At 51.3% G+C, this 15,175-nt stretch overlaps 2 protein-coding genes across 3 annotated transcripts in view; one reads left to right on the plus strand and one right to left on the minus strand.

Moving 5' to 3' along the window:
- Nucleotides 1-1,929: 1,929 nt before the first annotated feature.
- On the minus strand, nucleotides 1,930-8,065 carry ISCU (iron-sulfur cluster assembly enzyme). The gene is made up of 5 exons (XM_010828683.1): nucleotides 7,895-8,065; nucleotides 6,319-6,432; nucleotides 5,405-5,515; nucleotides 3,900-3,978; nucleotides 1,930-2,476 (listed from the first exon to the last, which is right to left on the minus strand). The coding sequence occupies exons 1-5, from the start codon at nucleotides 8,006-8,008 to the stop codon at nucleotides 2,391-2,393; spliced, it is 504 nt and encodes a 167-aa protein (XP_010826985.1). The 5' UTR covers nucleotides 8,009-8,065; the 3' UTR covers nucleotides 1,930-2,390.
- Nucleotides 8,066-9,388: 1,323 nt separating this feature from the next.
- The window catches only part of SART3 (squamous cell carcinoma antigen recognized by T cells 3), a 41,308-nt gene continuing 35,521 nt past the window's right edge, over nucleotides 9,389-15,175 (plus strand). For both annotated transcript variants that reach the window (XM_010828684.1, XM_010828685.1), the window contains exon 1: nucleotides 9,389-9,719. In XM_010828684.1, the coding sequence (XP_010826986.1) occupies nucleotides 9,408-9,719 (312 nt within the window). In that variant the 5' untranslated portion in view covers nucleotides 9,389-9,407. The remainder of the gene's footprint in view (nucleotides 9,720-15,175) is intronic.

Below are 15,175 nucleotides of genomic sequence, written 5' to 3' on the forward strand. Positions count from 1 at the left end.
CCTGAGGATGGAGGGGATTACAAATATGAGGGCCTGGCCCGACGCAAGAGTGCACAGCTTGTCACTTACATGTTGGGATCTCCCGTGGAAGAGTTTACGTGGAGACGCGAAGATTCTTGGGATGTCAAGATCTCAAGACTTGAGTTCGCCCACGGGGACATGGTGCCCCCCTGTGGTTCAGACTAGCTGTGTCTGGGCCAAGGACAGTCTCTCATGGAAGTTCAACCCGAATGTTCTTCTCTTTCAGCTACATGACCGCATATTTTGAGGTTTGGGCTATCGCCGTGGCTGTTACGAACAGCTTCTGATGTGTAGAATTTAGGCTCGGCTCTCAAAGGGTGTAACTGGGACAAAAATGTCTCGTTTTAAAAAAGTCACAAAGAACAGTGGTGGGGAATTGCAGGGCGGCCACATATACTGAAGACACAAGTGCAGCCTACAGGGACCGTGGATTAAACCGCAGGACACGCCACACGGGACAACGTGACGTGGTTCCACCCGGCTGCTGTAATTTGAGGTTCTGATGAAGGCCTTGCTCTGTGGCCTTCCCCGCCGGGTGCAGGGGAAGGGCCTTTGAAGTTCCATGCCCTTCCCCAGAACGCAGAGGAGTTTCGTTTCATTTTTTTTTTTTTTTAAACAAAGGAGGTATATTTAAGAGAAGACAGAGCCAGCCTATGCCTGAAAGTCAGGACATCTTACTTTTGAAGTTGGAGATCTGAGTCTTAGCTGGCATTTTGAGGTCATGTTTTCACTAGACCATTGGACCTCCTTTAGTGGGGCTTTGAGCTGCTGCGTGACCGAGGGCATCTCTGCATGACCCCCCACCCATCGCCTGTCTACCCTGGGGGCAGATGGGATAGGCGGACAGAGATGAGGCTGTTATTTGTCCCTGAGTCAGAGGTGGATGTTTTAAAACTTTAGATCACTGTACACATACAGACTGTTCAGAATGAACTACTTAAGTATCACAGCTGTGCAGGTGTGGACCAAAGAGGTTTCTTCCTGATGGCTTGGTTCATCGCCTCCACACAAAACCACCCAAGAGGTTCTCAAGAGTCGGGTATTGGAACAAACTTATGGCTGCTGGTGGGGGAAAGGATAGGGAAAGGGACAAGTAAGGAGTTTGGGATGGACATGTACACATTGCTATATTTAAATTGGATAACTAACAAGGGCATGCTGTATAGCACAGGGAACTCTGCTCAACGTTGTGTGGCAGCCTGGATGAGAGAGGGCATGGGGGAGAATGGATATATGTGTATGTATGACTGAGTCCCTTTGCTGTTCACCTGAAACTTACAACATTGTTAATTGGCTGCTGCTACTGCTGCTAAGTCACTGCTGCTGCTGCTGCTAAGTTGCTTCAGTCGTGTCTGACTCTGTGCGACCCCATAGACGGAAGCCCACCAGGCTCCTCCATCCATGGTATTTTCTAGGCAAGAGTACTGGAGTGGGGTGCCATACTCCATTAAATAAAAAGTTAAAAACAAAGTCAGATACTGGAACTGCCTGGCCAGACCTGGAGCAGAACCTGGGCCTAGAAACTGATATTTAAAGCTCATTCCTCAGGCCTCTATCTGTTTTCGGTCCATAGCTTTAGGGTAGAGTCCAAGCCAGAGTTTCTCAGATTTCAGAAACCAGGGAAGTTACAAAAAGAATCTCTTGGAGTCACTTTGAGTTGTCAACCTGTTATTTTGTAAAGAACAATGAAGAGTGATGGCCACGTCCTTTCCCCTCCCCCTTGTTTCAGAAGACAGTACTGACGTCGGCTTTGTGAAGACCTCCACGCGTGGTCTTTGCCACCCAGCTTGCTTGGAGAGGAGCCTTGGTCGTCACCCCATCTAGCATCTGCGAATGAACCCAGTGGGGCTGAAGGCAGTCCTGTGAAGGGAGGGAGGGGCCCCAGTGACAAGGCTTACCAGAGACACCGTCTTACAACATTGCTTTATTATATAGATGCAAAATCTGTTTTATGTACAATACGTGTACTTTATTTGGTCCTACCAAATAATCTTACCAAGGCTTTCTATTGGTAATCTTCCCTCAAAAGATTCAGGTAGAATTAGATATTGTGCACTTCACGACTACCCAAACCTGAGACTTCGCTACTAACTTCAGTTTTGGGGTCATACACATAAATCGAAATAGACACACGCGAGGTACAGACACACACGAGGTTAAGGCGATGAAAGTGAGCTGCAGGAAACCCCAGGGTTCAGAACAACTAGGCTGTGTATTTTGCTTGAGTTAGATTCGCAACGTGAGCAGCAAAGGTTGTGTGATCTCAGAGCGCTTTTATTGTAGTGCGAGGGCTTCTGAACACCCATGTGACTGCGTGGCTGGGGACGCTGGCAGCCTGTGGGCCCTTTGAGGCATCCATCACCAGGCGCTCATTTCTTCTCAGCCTCTCCTGTTTTGGGTTCTTGTTTCAGTTTGTAATCAGCTAGGGCGGCCTTGATGGCGTCTTCAGCCAGCACTGCAGGTTAACGGAACAAAACACAGCCTGTAAGTTTCTACATCTTTAAGAGCCGAGACAGTGGTGCTGGGACGGGCTTGACAGTCACCTCGCCAGGGTGCAGGGTCAGGAGCCATCTGGCCGTTTCCTGAGCCACTCCCTTGGGGCGGCTCTGGGGACAGACTTGGGGCACAAACCTGGGATTCTACGTTAGCTCAGCCTCTCGCTGGGGTAGGGTGAGGGCTGTATACATAGTGTCTGGAGCACTGGGCGGGGGCGGGAAAGGACACAACAGATGTTAGTTCTCAGCTGCTCACGTGGAGTCGGGAAAGCGCGGTGGATGTCAGTGATGCTGGCTGGCATAACTTGGGTCGCGGCAGTCTGGGGGTGGGATGGCATTTGCCGGCTCACTCTAGTGATCCCAAGTTCGGCAGCTTTTATTTTGGAGTCGGTATTAAAAGGGAGGCTTTGGGGGAAACAAACATTGAGAGAGCTGGAGTGATGGTTGAGAACACTGGCTCAAGTTCCAGCGCCCATGAAGGCCTGATGAAAAGGCAGGGGTTTCTCTGAAACCACATGAAAATGTTTACAAGCTACGGCCTTTATTCTTGGGTATTTGAGACTCCAGCTCAAGTGGAAAGAACTCGGGTCTCAGCAGACCTCCATCCCGGCCCCAGCACACACGTCTCGCCCTATGAGTCCTGCCCTGGCAGGAGGCCTGGCTCTCTGCCGATTTTTAACTAATTTGGTCAGTAAACCTCCATCACTTAGTTAAGGCTACTGTGTCTCATTCCCTCCTTCCCCTAGAAGGGTGAGATTTTTAAGGCTTTAGACTGAACGGGAAAGCCAAGTAAAAGCCTTCAGCATCTGGGCTTTCTCTCAGGACAGTGAAGAGGGGGCTACTGCACAGCTGGGCTGAGTCATCCCACAGACGCAGACCCTGAGAGTAACGGCCTCTGGAAAGGAAACGATAAAACGCACGGCAGATGGGATTATGTTGGAAGCCGCATTTTCTCCTTCACTGGTGCCAACTTCACCACCGTGGGGTGGGAACAGCACAGATACGGAATCAAAGTCTGGGCTTTAGACTCTGGCCCTTCCCTGAGGAGCTGTGAGGCTGGGCCGCTTGAACCTGAGCCCTCATTTGCTGCTCTGTGAGGGGGAGGTGATGACACGACTGGAGGATATTCCAAAAGGTCAGAAGTGAGGCTGCGACCAGCTCTGCGTGATGCCCAACCCACAGCACCCGCCTGGGGCCCCGACCTTCTGGAGGCTGTGAAGACAACCCGAGCTCTAACCCTCAGAGGTTATAAAGGTGGATTCCACGACCCCAAAGGACTCACCATTCCCCTGTCCAAATGCACGTGGATACCATTATGGAAAACCCCCAATACCACCCCCACCCCCAGTCCAAGCCTGTTGGCATGCTGGAGGCGACACGTACTGGAGCAGTGCAGTTTCACAGGCGGGAGGCACAGCTCCTTGGCGATGTCTGTGTTTTTGATGGTCAAGGCTTCCTCCACCTGAGAGGCAGACAGGACAGATGGGCAGTTTTAGTGATGCTGTCTGGTGGAACTGAAGAGCAAACATTGCTGGGCTGGGGTGAGCCCGGCCTGCAGAGACACTGTCTCAGCCAGTAGCAGAGCCTGGGGAGTCTAGGAGGGATCTGCTTGAGGCCAGAAACTCCAGCCTTTTTTTTTCTTGGCCAAATGGCACGAGGGAGCATAGTTCCCAACCAGGGACTGAACCTGCCTTCCCTATAGTGGAAGCACCGAGTCTTAACCACTTGACCACCAGGAAGTCCCCTCGAACCTGTTTGCCGAAAGGCAGTGATTTCCTGCGTTGGTTGTGTGACTATGAGCTTCTCTGACGTCCATCGATTCTACGAGCTGGATGGTGTCAGGGAGGTGGGCGGGGCCAGGGCCAGCAGCATAGACAGCTCCTGGGAGGAGACCTTGGGGCTCATCCCCTGCCTGTAGGAGGACTTTTCACCTCCAGGTGGACTGAAAGGATGCCTGGAGTTTGTCTCAAGCCGAGGGCAGAGCAGGAGGCAGGCCTCTGTGGAATACGACCTGCTGGCTTAAGGAAAGCATTTTCCCAGCCTGTCTCCCAGTCTTCCAAGTCTGCTAACTCAACTGAATTAAGCTTCAAGTTCTGTTCCTGCAAACTCAGATGGGAGGCTCTCAAAGTCAGAGAAAGGCCCTCTCCCCACTTTCTGAGGTGTCCTGTCTCCTCATGCCCTCCTCCCCTGAGGATCGTTCCGGACAGATTGGCCAGCACAAGCTAGGTCTTTGCTTCCTGGCTCTGAGGAGCCTGCCGGCCAGGAGGCCCTGAGTCACAGGGGGCTGGTGGCACGTGGCCTGGCAGGCGGCCTGGCTGTAGAGCTGCCCGGCACAGGCCTCCGTGACTCAGCTTGCTAAACTTTGGCTGTTGGGGCTGCAAGGACGAGCACTTACAGTCTGGCTTTACTGAGAGGTTTTAACGAGGACGGGACTTTTGAAAGGCTAGTCTGTTATCTCATGAATCCTTGTAAGCCACCTGCAATCCTTCCTGAAACTGGATGGGAAGGAATAAACAAAACAAACCATGGTACACCCACCCCCTAGCAGACTTAGACTTCTAAGAAATGATAATATCTGTGACCTTGGAGAAAGCCAAAGATTTCTCTCCACTTCTGTTGTGTTCAAGGGGTAGGTGGGGACCTTTTTTTGATTTAGTTAAAACATCACCAAAACCCTCAAACAAATAAAAATGGTCAACAACAACAGAAAACCCCAAACTAAAAAAAGTTAAGATTATCCATAATTCCCAATGTGGAGAAGAATTTGATAAAAATCTGGGTAAGTGAAATTAAAAAGAAAATCCTTGGAATATTTAGAAAAAAATTATAGTGTTTGTTTAAACCCTTCCCTTAACCAAGAGGCAGGTTCTAGTTTTCAGGAGCCTTACCGTCTTCCCCTTTACCCATTCGGTGGCTAACGAGCTAGAGGCGATGGCAGAACCACAGCCAAATGTTTTAAACCTGGCGTCCACGATCTTCCCCTTTTCATCCACTTGAATCTAGAAAAGAGGCAGGAGTTAGCAGGCTTCTGGTGCTGCCTGCATAACCTGGCACTCAGGGAGGCCCACAGGGCACTTCCTAAGAGCTTTGGTCCTGCTTTCCATACTTAAAAGTTTGGGCTTTGATTATGGAGGCCCCTCTGTTTCAAAGAGTTCAGCAATGAAAAGCTGCAAGCAGGAACAACTATACAGAATTATACGGGCCTCGCTGGCAAAGGTCAGCCAAAAAGTATGGCTCCTGCCCAGTCTCCTCCCACTCCCAAGCCTGACTTCTGGCTTTCCAGCTGCTGGGCCAGTGCGCATCTTAAAACACTGCGAGAGTTGGCAGTAAAGGCCACCGGTTAGTGCTTTTTCCTTTGACGTCAAACCGCATGTAGCGCGTTCCCTCCTGTCTTGTTTCTGTTTTCCAAGATAGGCATGAAGCCGTCTGGCCAGCTTCCCACCACGGTGACGAAGGAGATGTGGAGAAAGCTATGGTTTACCAGAGTGCCAGGCGCTTCCAAAGTGGGGGCAGGCAGAGTTTGATTTATTGCATTTCCTATCCCTCTGGGGATTGCTAACTGATACAGTGAGTATGAACGTGAGATCTGTTTATTCTGTCAGAAGGGGTCAGCACAGTTTACCAGGAGGACTAGGATTCAGCCCCTGTTGGAATCATTTGTAACACTGACTTATCCCACCTCACAGGAATCAAGATGGGGACCAGAGGCAATGCCGGACGTGTAAATGCTCTGTCAAATACAGAGCACTGTACAAGCAAAGGGGTAACCGTTACCACCAGTAAAGATGGAAACCAGGGATACCTGTAATTTCATGACATCACCACACGCTGGAGCCCCCACCAATCCAGTCCCAACATTTTTAGATGTCTTGTCAAGGGACCCCACGTTTCGGGGATTTTCATAATGATCAACAACCTGAAATGAGAGTGAAGACAAATCACAGTCACTCTTTTTTGCTGTTCATCTCCCCGACTTTGATGACAAGCTCCTTCAAGTCAGCAAGCTGGACCTGGCAGGCCATCACCTAATACCAAATTTCACTTGGGCTGGATTTAAGACATATGGGGATCCTGGAGAAAAATCAGCAAAATCATGTCTTAATTCTGTGGGGTTTTGAACCACAAATAATTACTTGACCTCTAACCACCCAAGTCACAGAGTTGGGCTCAAACAGCACTTTTGTAATTTCGGAACAAAATCCATTCTCAAAAGAATGATTACTATTCAAAAAACTATACGTATGTATGGTCCAGAAAGGGAAGGACTTTCCAGAAGCCTCAAGGAGACTGTTACGGGACTAACAAGGCTATGGAATACGGCCATCTGTGTACGCTGATAAATAGTAACCATGACTGTGTTTCGGGGCCCTGAAATCCGCGGTGCCGCAGCGCGCCCTGGTGGCGGAAAGGCTGCGCGCGCCAGGTCATTCCGCGTGTACTGTCAACAACACAGCCCTGGGTCCGCGGGGAGTGAGGTCTGTGCGCAAACGCTTGGAAGCCAGAACAGAGTAGACATCTATTCAAACTGGCACACTCGAGGCTTTAAAAACCTTGCGTTTGTTTCCCAGTTAGTCGTTAAGTATTCCGAGCTTCCAGTCCCCTTCCCCCGACTTATCCGACCACGGATTTTGACTTCCAAGTCCAAGGATCTGTAAGATAATATCCAATCTGGACTTTCTGCCCCGGGGTTGATTTACCGCATTCTTTTTGTAGTTAACCGGTTCCCGAGTGAGACGTCTCATGTGGCTGCCGACTACCCAACCTGTCTCTTAACTCACAGCATCCCACCACCCCCAAGCCAAAACAAACACAAAAACGTGACGACTGTGGGTTACACGTCCATGTCCACTCGGAGGCTCTGAGCTCCTGCAACACTAACATCAATCCTCAGTGGCCTCCCTGTGCCAAGCGTCCTGCCCAGGACTCAGCAGGCAATGGTCTCGCGTACGGGGGCGCTGCCCAGACCCCATCTGACGAGCGCGGGGCAGTGACTTGCCCAAGGTCACTCGGCCGCTGTGTGTCCGACCAGCCCGGACAGAGCAGGACCCTGCTTCCTGGGCAGTCGGGAGGTTTAAAGGCTGGATGGATGTTTCATATTGAGGGCAGCTGCCGCTAGGCTAGCGGAGCTGTCATTTTTGTTTCAGGCGCGGTTAGTTGCCCCAGCGCAGCCAGGGAGTCACTCGAGGCGGCATCTTGAGAGGAAGGCCCCTCCATCCAGAGTTGGGGGCGGCCAGGGCCCTGGGCTGCAGTCGGGGTTCCAGGGCCGCGCAGAGCCGGGAGGGTCACTAGGCTGGGCCTCCGCTAGGACCCCTAAGTTCTCTGGGTAGTCGTCACACTCCCGCCCCGCCCCGCCCCGTGCGGACCCCCGGCCGCTCTACCTTTTTGTGATAGAGCCGAGCGGGAGCTGAGAGCTCCCGGGCGGGCAGGCGCGGGGCCCGGAGCAACAGGGCCGACGCCGCCCGCCTCAGACGGCCCGCTCCAGCCGCCGCCATCTTGCGGGCTTGCGCTTGCGCAGGTGGAGCGCGCGGCCGAGGGAAGGGGCGCGTGCGCGAGTCGGCTCCCAGCTGGGAGCGCGCACCCTCTAACGTCCCGGCGACCTTGCGCCTGCGCTTTTCCGCTGCGTTCACGTGTGCCCGTTTTGTTCCCGGGGCGCGGAGCCTCAAGGTTTGAAATCGCTTGAGGGCTAGTCCACCTAGCTGGGTTCTGAATCTTGAGGATCCTTGAGCTGGAAATTGGGACCCAGCTTTGCGTTCACAAAGCCCCCCCCCACCTCCTAATTCGGCGCAGAGGATCAATCAGTCCACCCTTCTTGGCTCTATTTTGCAGTTTAGGAATTTGAGGATCAGAACGGTTTAGTAACTTGCCCTAGGTTGCGCAGAGGGGCCCAGTTGGGATTCTGACTTGAACAGTCCTGAGTTAGAATCTCGTTTCTGCTCCTAACTGGCTGTGTGCTCCTAGGTGAAAGATAGCGTCTTTGTAAACCTCGATCTTTTTTGTACTAATTCAAGGACAGTTCTAAATCCATTGAGCAAATCTTGTGTTGAGTATCTACTTAGGGTGCTTTGGGAAAACAACCCAAAACGACACGATTAAGCTTGCTAATGAGGGAGCAAGGCAATAAATAGACCCATCAAGGCTTTTCTATCTCTAAAGTGAGAAGCTTAACTAAAGGCAAGAATACGTTGCTCTGATTTTAAAAAGTGTATATGTTTATGTCTCTATTAAAAAGCAAAGTGGCACAGATTAAATCACAAGATATAGCAATGAAGAGATTCTAAGTAAATGTTTATTAATGTAATTTATTGATACTGGTTTGCAGAATATGATCCTAAAAATCAAAACTCACACGTGTATTTAAGTGCTAGGCGCCAGGCATTAAATAAAGAGAAGGAATCTCTGGGAAATGAGTTATTCTCATTAATGGTGCAATCGATCCTTCCCTGAGGACTTAAGACTTTTCTGCGCGTTTGAGGCTCAGTTGCTGGGGAGACTGAATCACGCGCCAGGTCAGACTAGGTGGTAAGGTATTTATTCCAAGAATCATTTTTGACCTTCTCAAGATGGCGCCAAACCCTTAACTACAACCATCACGCTCAGTCCGTGGTTGCCTCTATGGCTTCCACTTCCTGCCTAAGGGCCCAAGTGCTGTCCGACGTTGTGCCGGAAGGCATGCCCTGTTGGTGAGCTTTCTTTTCCGAACAAGAGCTACTGAAAGTATATAAAATAACATGAATCTCGTGTATCTAGAGATTTCCATGTCATCCAAGGCGCATAGTTTCTCTTCAGGTGGCAGACGAGCGGGATTTTGACCAGGCGCGCGCCGCGGACAGCTCCTACTACTGCGGGTCTTTGGCGGCCAAGTGAGGACCCGGGAGTCTCTGAAAGTCCAAGATGGCGACGGCGGCCGCAGCATCGGCTTCTGAAGCGGAGGCTGAGCCCAAGGCCGGGCCCGAGGCTGAGGGAGAGCAGGATGAGGCTAAGGCGGCTCGGGCGAGGAGGAAGGTGTTATCGCGGGCCGTGGCCCCCGCCACGTACAAGACCATGGGGCCAGAGTGGGACCAGCAGGAGGAAGGCGTGAGTGAGAGCGATGGAGATGAGGAGTACGCCATGGCTTCCTCGGCCGAGAGCTCCCCCGGGGAGTACGAGTGGGGGTACGACGAAGAAGAGAAGAACCAGCTGGAGATAGAGCGGCTGGAGGAGCAGGTGGGCGCGGGCGTGGGCGGGGGCGGCGGGCTCTCTCCCTCGGGTTCCCAGGCCCCAGCCCACCTCCTCGGTCCTCGGAGGTAATAAAAAGCGCCAAGGCCTCCAAACCTCAGTTTCCCAGCGCGTCTCCGGTCCTCGGAGCGCTTACTGCTCGCCAGGTGCTTCGCAAGCGTTATCCTATTGAACCCTCGCCAGAACCCGGCGAGGGAATTGCTGTATTTCCCGTTTTGTGGGAGGACCCTGAGGCTCCCGGTGGAGGGAATTCTCTTGCTCACCGTTACACTTCCTGCAAGTGGCGAGTCAGGCTTTGAACTTTGAATTGACTCCGCAACTCCCGCTCTTAGCCATACCGGTCAACTGTGTCCAGGCCTAGAAATAAGATTCTTTTCCTCCAAGAAGAGTTGTTTGCCTGTAGGAATGACGAAGATAAGGAGCTCTGGCGTGGTAGGGAAAATAGTGACCGTGACGGTGATAATAGAAACGGAATAGCGTCTGGAGGCTAAGGCCCCAGTTGTAGCTCTTCCACACCTGCGTGCGCTGGGGCCGATATTTTAACGTCTCTCATCCTCCACTCTGTAAACTGGGACAAAACGGTTCCCGCCCAGAGAATAGTTGTAACGGTCATCAGGGCTCGGGGCCTGGCAATAGTAGCTATGTGATTTCTAATCTGTAACCTTAGGAGGTACAGGTTGTGGTGTGTCCTATGTAATCCAGGATCCCAGCAGGAAATAGGTGGCACATTCAAGTCAGGAGAGTTTGGAGTAAAGGTCCGTAGAGAGACCGGGCCTCCCAGGTGGCTCAGTGGTGACGATCCTTGGGTCAGGAGGATCCCCTGGAGAAGGAAATGGCAACCCACTCCAGTATTCTTGGCTGAGAAATCCTATGGACAGAGGAGCGTGGCAGGCTACTGTCCGTGGGGTCACAAAGAGTTGGACAAGACTGGGCACAGCACAGCAATGGAGAGGCTACTGAGTCTAGGGCAGGGAAGTCAGGAGCAAAGGTTTGGTTCCCCAGGGCTAGTAGTAGCAGGACCTTTAGGTGTCCACCTTTAGTTCTGTAGAGGTGATGGAGTGACTGGTTTTCTAGATAGTTCGTGGAGAGGACCCCTGAGAGGAGTTGAGACGTTTGTTCCAGGGAGGTAGCCCCTGTTCCCATCAGGGAGTGGGGTGGGCAAGAAGTACCCTGACCTACCTCTGCCTCACAAGCCACATGGCCTACTGGGCAAATCCTGCTGGAAGCCTGAGACCCAGAGCCCCCATGGATGTGGTCCACACGGTGGGTCCTAGGACAGGGAGGGGAGAGAGTGGAGTAGTCTTGGAGGGGAAGAGATGGAGCTCCATCTCGTTTTACAGACGAGGACCCGGAGACTCAAAAGGACTGATGAAATGTTTTGGTCTGAGTCAGGCCTAAAAGCATTTGAACTTTTCAAGGTTGTCTGTAGACCGAATGCCACAGTGGCTATGAGATCACTTAGTGATGTGGGGTTGGTAGCCTGGGTTTCTTAGTTAACTTGGCTGGGTGTGAGATTCCTTATAATGTCCTCTCTGGTGGTGACGTTCCTGTTAAGTTGTGAAGTAGTTATATCTTCTCTCGGTATATCTGTCTCGTTTGTCATCCCATCTGAACCAACCAGGGGTAGGCAGGTGGTTACTGTTTCTGCCTTTCATAAACAAGCGTGCCGAAGTCCATTCTCTTATTCGTTCAGCAGTTGCAGCGTAATGTGAGGTGGCAGGCCGCCTGTGACTCTGTCCTGGTGGCAGTCTGTTGCTCTGGCCTTTGGCCTTTCAATGAGCCGTTAGCTTGCTTAGTCGGGGAAATAGAATTACCTGTTGAGGGGAAGGGGAGGCTCGGAAGTGGAGGGATTAAACCCTCGATGAGGGTATTTTGCTTACTAGAGTGGAGGACGGGTCAGGGCAGAGGTCTCCTTGCCACTGGTGGTGTGTACTTGCCAACCCTACCTCAGGCCACCACACAGGATGGGATCCGGCAGGTGATGGTGAACTGAAGAGCCTTTGGCTTTATCCTCTTCCTGGGGTCCAGAAATGGACTTTTCCAGTGTTTCCAAAACTCCCTCCCACGTCCTCTTAATCCCAGCCTCTAGTTCTTGCTGTAACGACTCTCCTGATGGAGCGTGATGGTCAGTAACTTCCAGAGAGGCCCGCGAAGTGCTCGGCCTTGTCGTGTTTGAATTCCGCTTCTCACCCCAAGTGTTTTTATGGAAGCTCGCAGTCGGCTGTGAAATCTGTGCAGATAACAGAAGTGAAGACGTCCGACTGTGTGTGTGGTCATGGCTGAAACTAGAAGCGGCACCTTGTGGTCCCTTCCCGTGATTGGGCCGTGTGTGGTCCCCACCAGGCGCCTCTGTCACCTCTCTGTCCCGCCCTCCCCAGTCCAGTCCAGGCCATGCTGTCAGGGCGTGAGGAGACCTGTCGCAGAGCGTTTGCACGATGGCCAGGCCACCTCTCTCTCTGAAGTGTCCTTTGTCCTTGGCGATGTTCTGAGACGGGACTAGATCGGCACGTGTGCGCATTTGTCAGCTCTGGTTGAACTCTGAAAGGTCTCTACAATGCATGTCCTTGTATATTAAAGTACATACTCCCAGAGTGCCTCTCCATATACAGTATCTTCATCATTTGGGCCTAAAAATCAGAAATTTAGACGAAAACCATCCTAGAGACATTTCTTCAGTGGATTTTGTACATTTCAATGCTGACCTCCCTGTGGTGGTCACAGGAGGGCTTGCGTAGATGTTACTCCCAGGACTCCCCACCCCTTCGTGCTCAGAGAACACATTCAGACCCAGGTGAGTTGGAGTGATGGGGTGACCTGGAGAGCCATGCCTACGCCTTCATGAGGACAGTGCGCCTCTCACCATCTTCTTTTCTTTCACTGTTGTTACTTGTTGACACGCTTGAATGTTGATTTTGAGACATCGCTGTGTCACGGGAGCCCACTTGAGATCCAGAGGTGCACTCTAGTGCCTTCCAGTCTAGGTAGGGAAACAGAACTGGGGGGCGTTAGAACACTTGTGTCCTGACCGCATTCTGACCTTTTTCAGCCCGTCACGTAATCATGGGGTGGGTTCAGCCTGTCAGGATTTATCAATCATGAGCAGTTGCTTAAAGATTTTTTAAAAAATTATGGGTCGTGGGCTTATGTGTTATTGATTCTTTATTATCTGTTTGCATGTAATTTATTTATTTGGTTGTGTGGATCTTAGTGGCAGCACGCAGGATCCGTGTCATCTTTTGTTTTAGTTCCCGCCTGTGAGGTCCAGTTCCCTGAGCAGGGGTTGAACCTGGGCCCCCTGCACCCGGAGCGAGGAGGCTTAGCAACTGGGCCACCAAGTCCCTGTTTATGTATAATTTGATGTATACAGATCAGTTCACGTCTGTAAATTGTGAAGGGTGGTAAAGAGATGCACACCCTTGCTCTGCTGCTCACGCTCAGGGAGGCTTCCTCAGTGATGCTGCCTGTCCAGACGGCTGCTCCCGTTCCCACTGCCCTGCCTCGATGCTCACCACTGCCCCACACCCCCAAACCCGGGTGACTGCTTTCTTGAACCTGATGGACTTCTGCTTCCTTCTCTTTTCAAGTGTATAATTTTATCTGCTAAGTCTGCAGCCCTGAGCAGATATTTTTGTTTGTTTCTGAGCTTTTAAGAAAGCATATCATGCAGTATGTAATCTGGGAGTGCTTTCCACTCAGAGGTGTCTCTGAGGTTCCGCCACGTTCCTTCTAGTTACCCATTTTGACTGCTGTGTATTCAGTACACCAGGGTGTGAGTAGCACACAGCTTCTCCGTTGTTCTGGCGTTTGAATTGCCTGCAGTTTTCCCCCTAATACAGACTAGCACAAGGAACGTTGTTACTGATAAACTGCCGCTCTTGAAGCTGTGTGAGAGCCAGTATCGTTCACACTGGGCTCATGGTCATGGGTCGTGAACCCGTTTCGGTGGCTGCCCCAGTGTCCCTCTGTGATGTGCTTTCTGTGTGCGGGGGTCTGTTTCTGACACTCCAGTGTTCTGTTGGCCGGTTTGTCCTGTGTCTGTTCCACGGTCTCACTCATCATCTGCTGAGACAGAGCCTCTTCTGTGCAGGTTAATGCAGCAGCTAGTGTCTGGATTACTAAGAGTGTATTGTCAGATGGCAGTGTTAGTTGAATGAATTATCATTCATCTGTCATCTCTGGAGAGGGAAATATTTATTGCTGAAATGTGGCAGATGTTGGAAGAGTAGATACTAACCTAGTCTCAGTGTGTAGACTTTTAAAAATACTTACTTATCTGGCTGTGCTGGGTCTTCGTTGCTGCGAGCAGCTTTTCCCTGGTTGCGGGAACTGCTCTCTGGTTGCGGTGCACGGCCTTCCTGCGGTGGCTTTTTTGTTGCAGATTGTGGGCTCAGTGGTTGTGGTGCGTGGGTTTAGTTGCCCCTCCGTGTGTGGTGGGATCACACCCGTGTCCCCTGCATTGGCAGGCAGATTCTTAACCACTGAACCACCAGGGAAGTCCCCAGACTTTTTTTTAAATTATTTATCTGGCTGCCCTGGGTCTTAGTTGAGGCATGTGGGGTCTAGTTCCCTGACCAGGGGTCACACCTGAGCCCCCTGCATTGGGAGCGCAGTCTTTGCCGCTGGACCATCAAGGAAGTCCTTTGGTGTATAGACCTAATGTAACTCATACCCTAACTCATTTGAAAGCTGTTTTTAAAAAATGAAACTTCGTTTTGAGGTAATTGTAGGTTTCCTTGCAGTTCCAAGAAATAATATAGACAGCTCCTGCGTGCCCTTTATCCGGGTTCCCCCAGTGGTGCACCGGAGTGCAGTTTCCCAGCCCTCGTGTTAACATTGCCAGCGTCATTACACGGATGGGCTCTGCCACCTCAGGCCCCTCTTGCAACCCGGATGGAGCCACAGCCTGACCTCTGACGCCCACTAAGCTGATCCCTACTTCTCTAGTTTTATTACTTCAAGAATATTACATAAGTGGAGTCATATAGTATGTAACCTTTGGGGAGGAGCTTCTTTCACTTAGCACAGTTCCCTCAAGATTCATCCAAGGTGTGTGTGTATATTAGTTTGTTCCTTTTCATGGCTGAGTAGTTTTCCACAGCGTGGGTGTTCGATGGTTCGTTTACCCACTCACCCATTGAAGGACCTCTGACTTCTTTCCGGATGTGGGTTAGAAGCACAGCCGTTATGCACAGTCCTATACAGGTGTTTGTGTGAACCCAGGTTTTACTGCTCTGGAAAAATGCCTAAGGGTGCACTTGTTGGGTGGTACAGTAGTTGTATGTTGAATTTTAAAGGCAACTGGTATTTTTTAACCTCTTCTCAAGCACTTGGTGGTGCCCCCGTTTTCCCTTCTGGCCACTCTTGGTTATGTTTCTGGTTTTTTTTCTTTCTTTAAAAAAATGTAGTCTTGGCCGTGCTGGGACCCCTTGCTTTCTCTCGTTGCG

This window comes from Bison bison, unplaced genomic scaffold, assembly GCF_000754665.1.
Source record: "Bison bison bison isolate TAMUID 2011002044 unplaced genomic scaffold, Bison_UMD1.0 scf7180017864495, whole genome shotgun sequence".
In the NCBI taxonomy this organism is placed as follows: domain Eukaryota; kingdom Metazoa; phylum Chordata; class Mammalia; order Artiodactyla; family Bovidae; genus Bison; species Bison bison.

Excerpts from the sequence above, each read along its gene's own strand:
- ISCU (XM_010828683.1), bottom strand. The coding sequence starts at position 8,008 with ATGGCGGCGGCTGGAGCGGGCCGTCTGAGGCGGGCGGCGTCGGCCCTG. Across the intron at positions 5,516-6,318 it reads GTGATGTCATGAAATTACAG|ATTCAAGTGGATGAAAAGGG; the intron begins GTATCCCTGGTT and ends CCTCTTTTCTAG. Across the intron at positions 3,979-5,404 it reads AATGGGTAAAGGGGAAGACG|GTGGAGGAAGCCTTGACCAT; the intron begins GTAAGGCTCCTG and ends TCTGCCTCTCAG.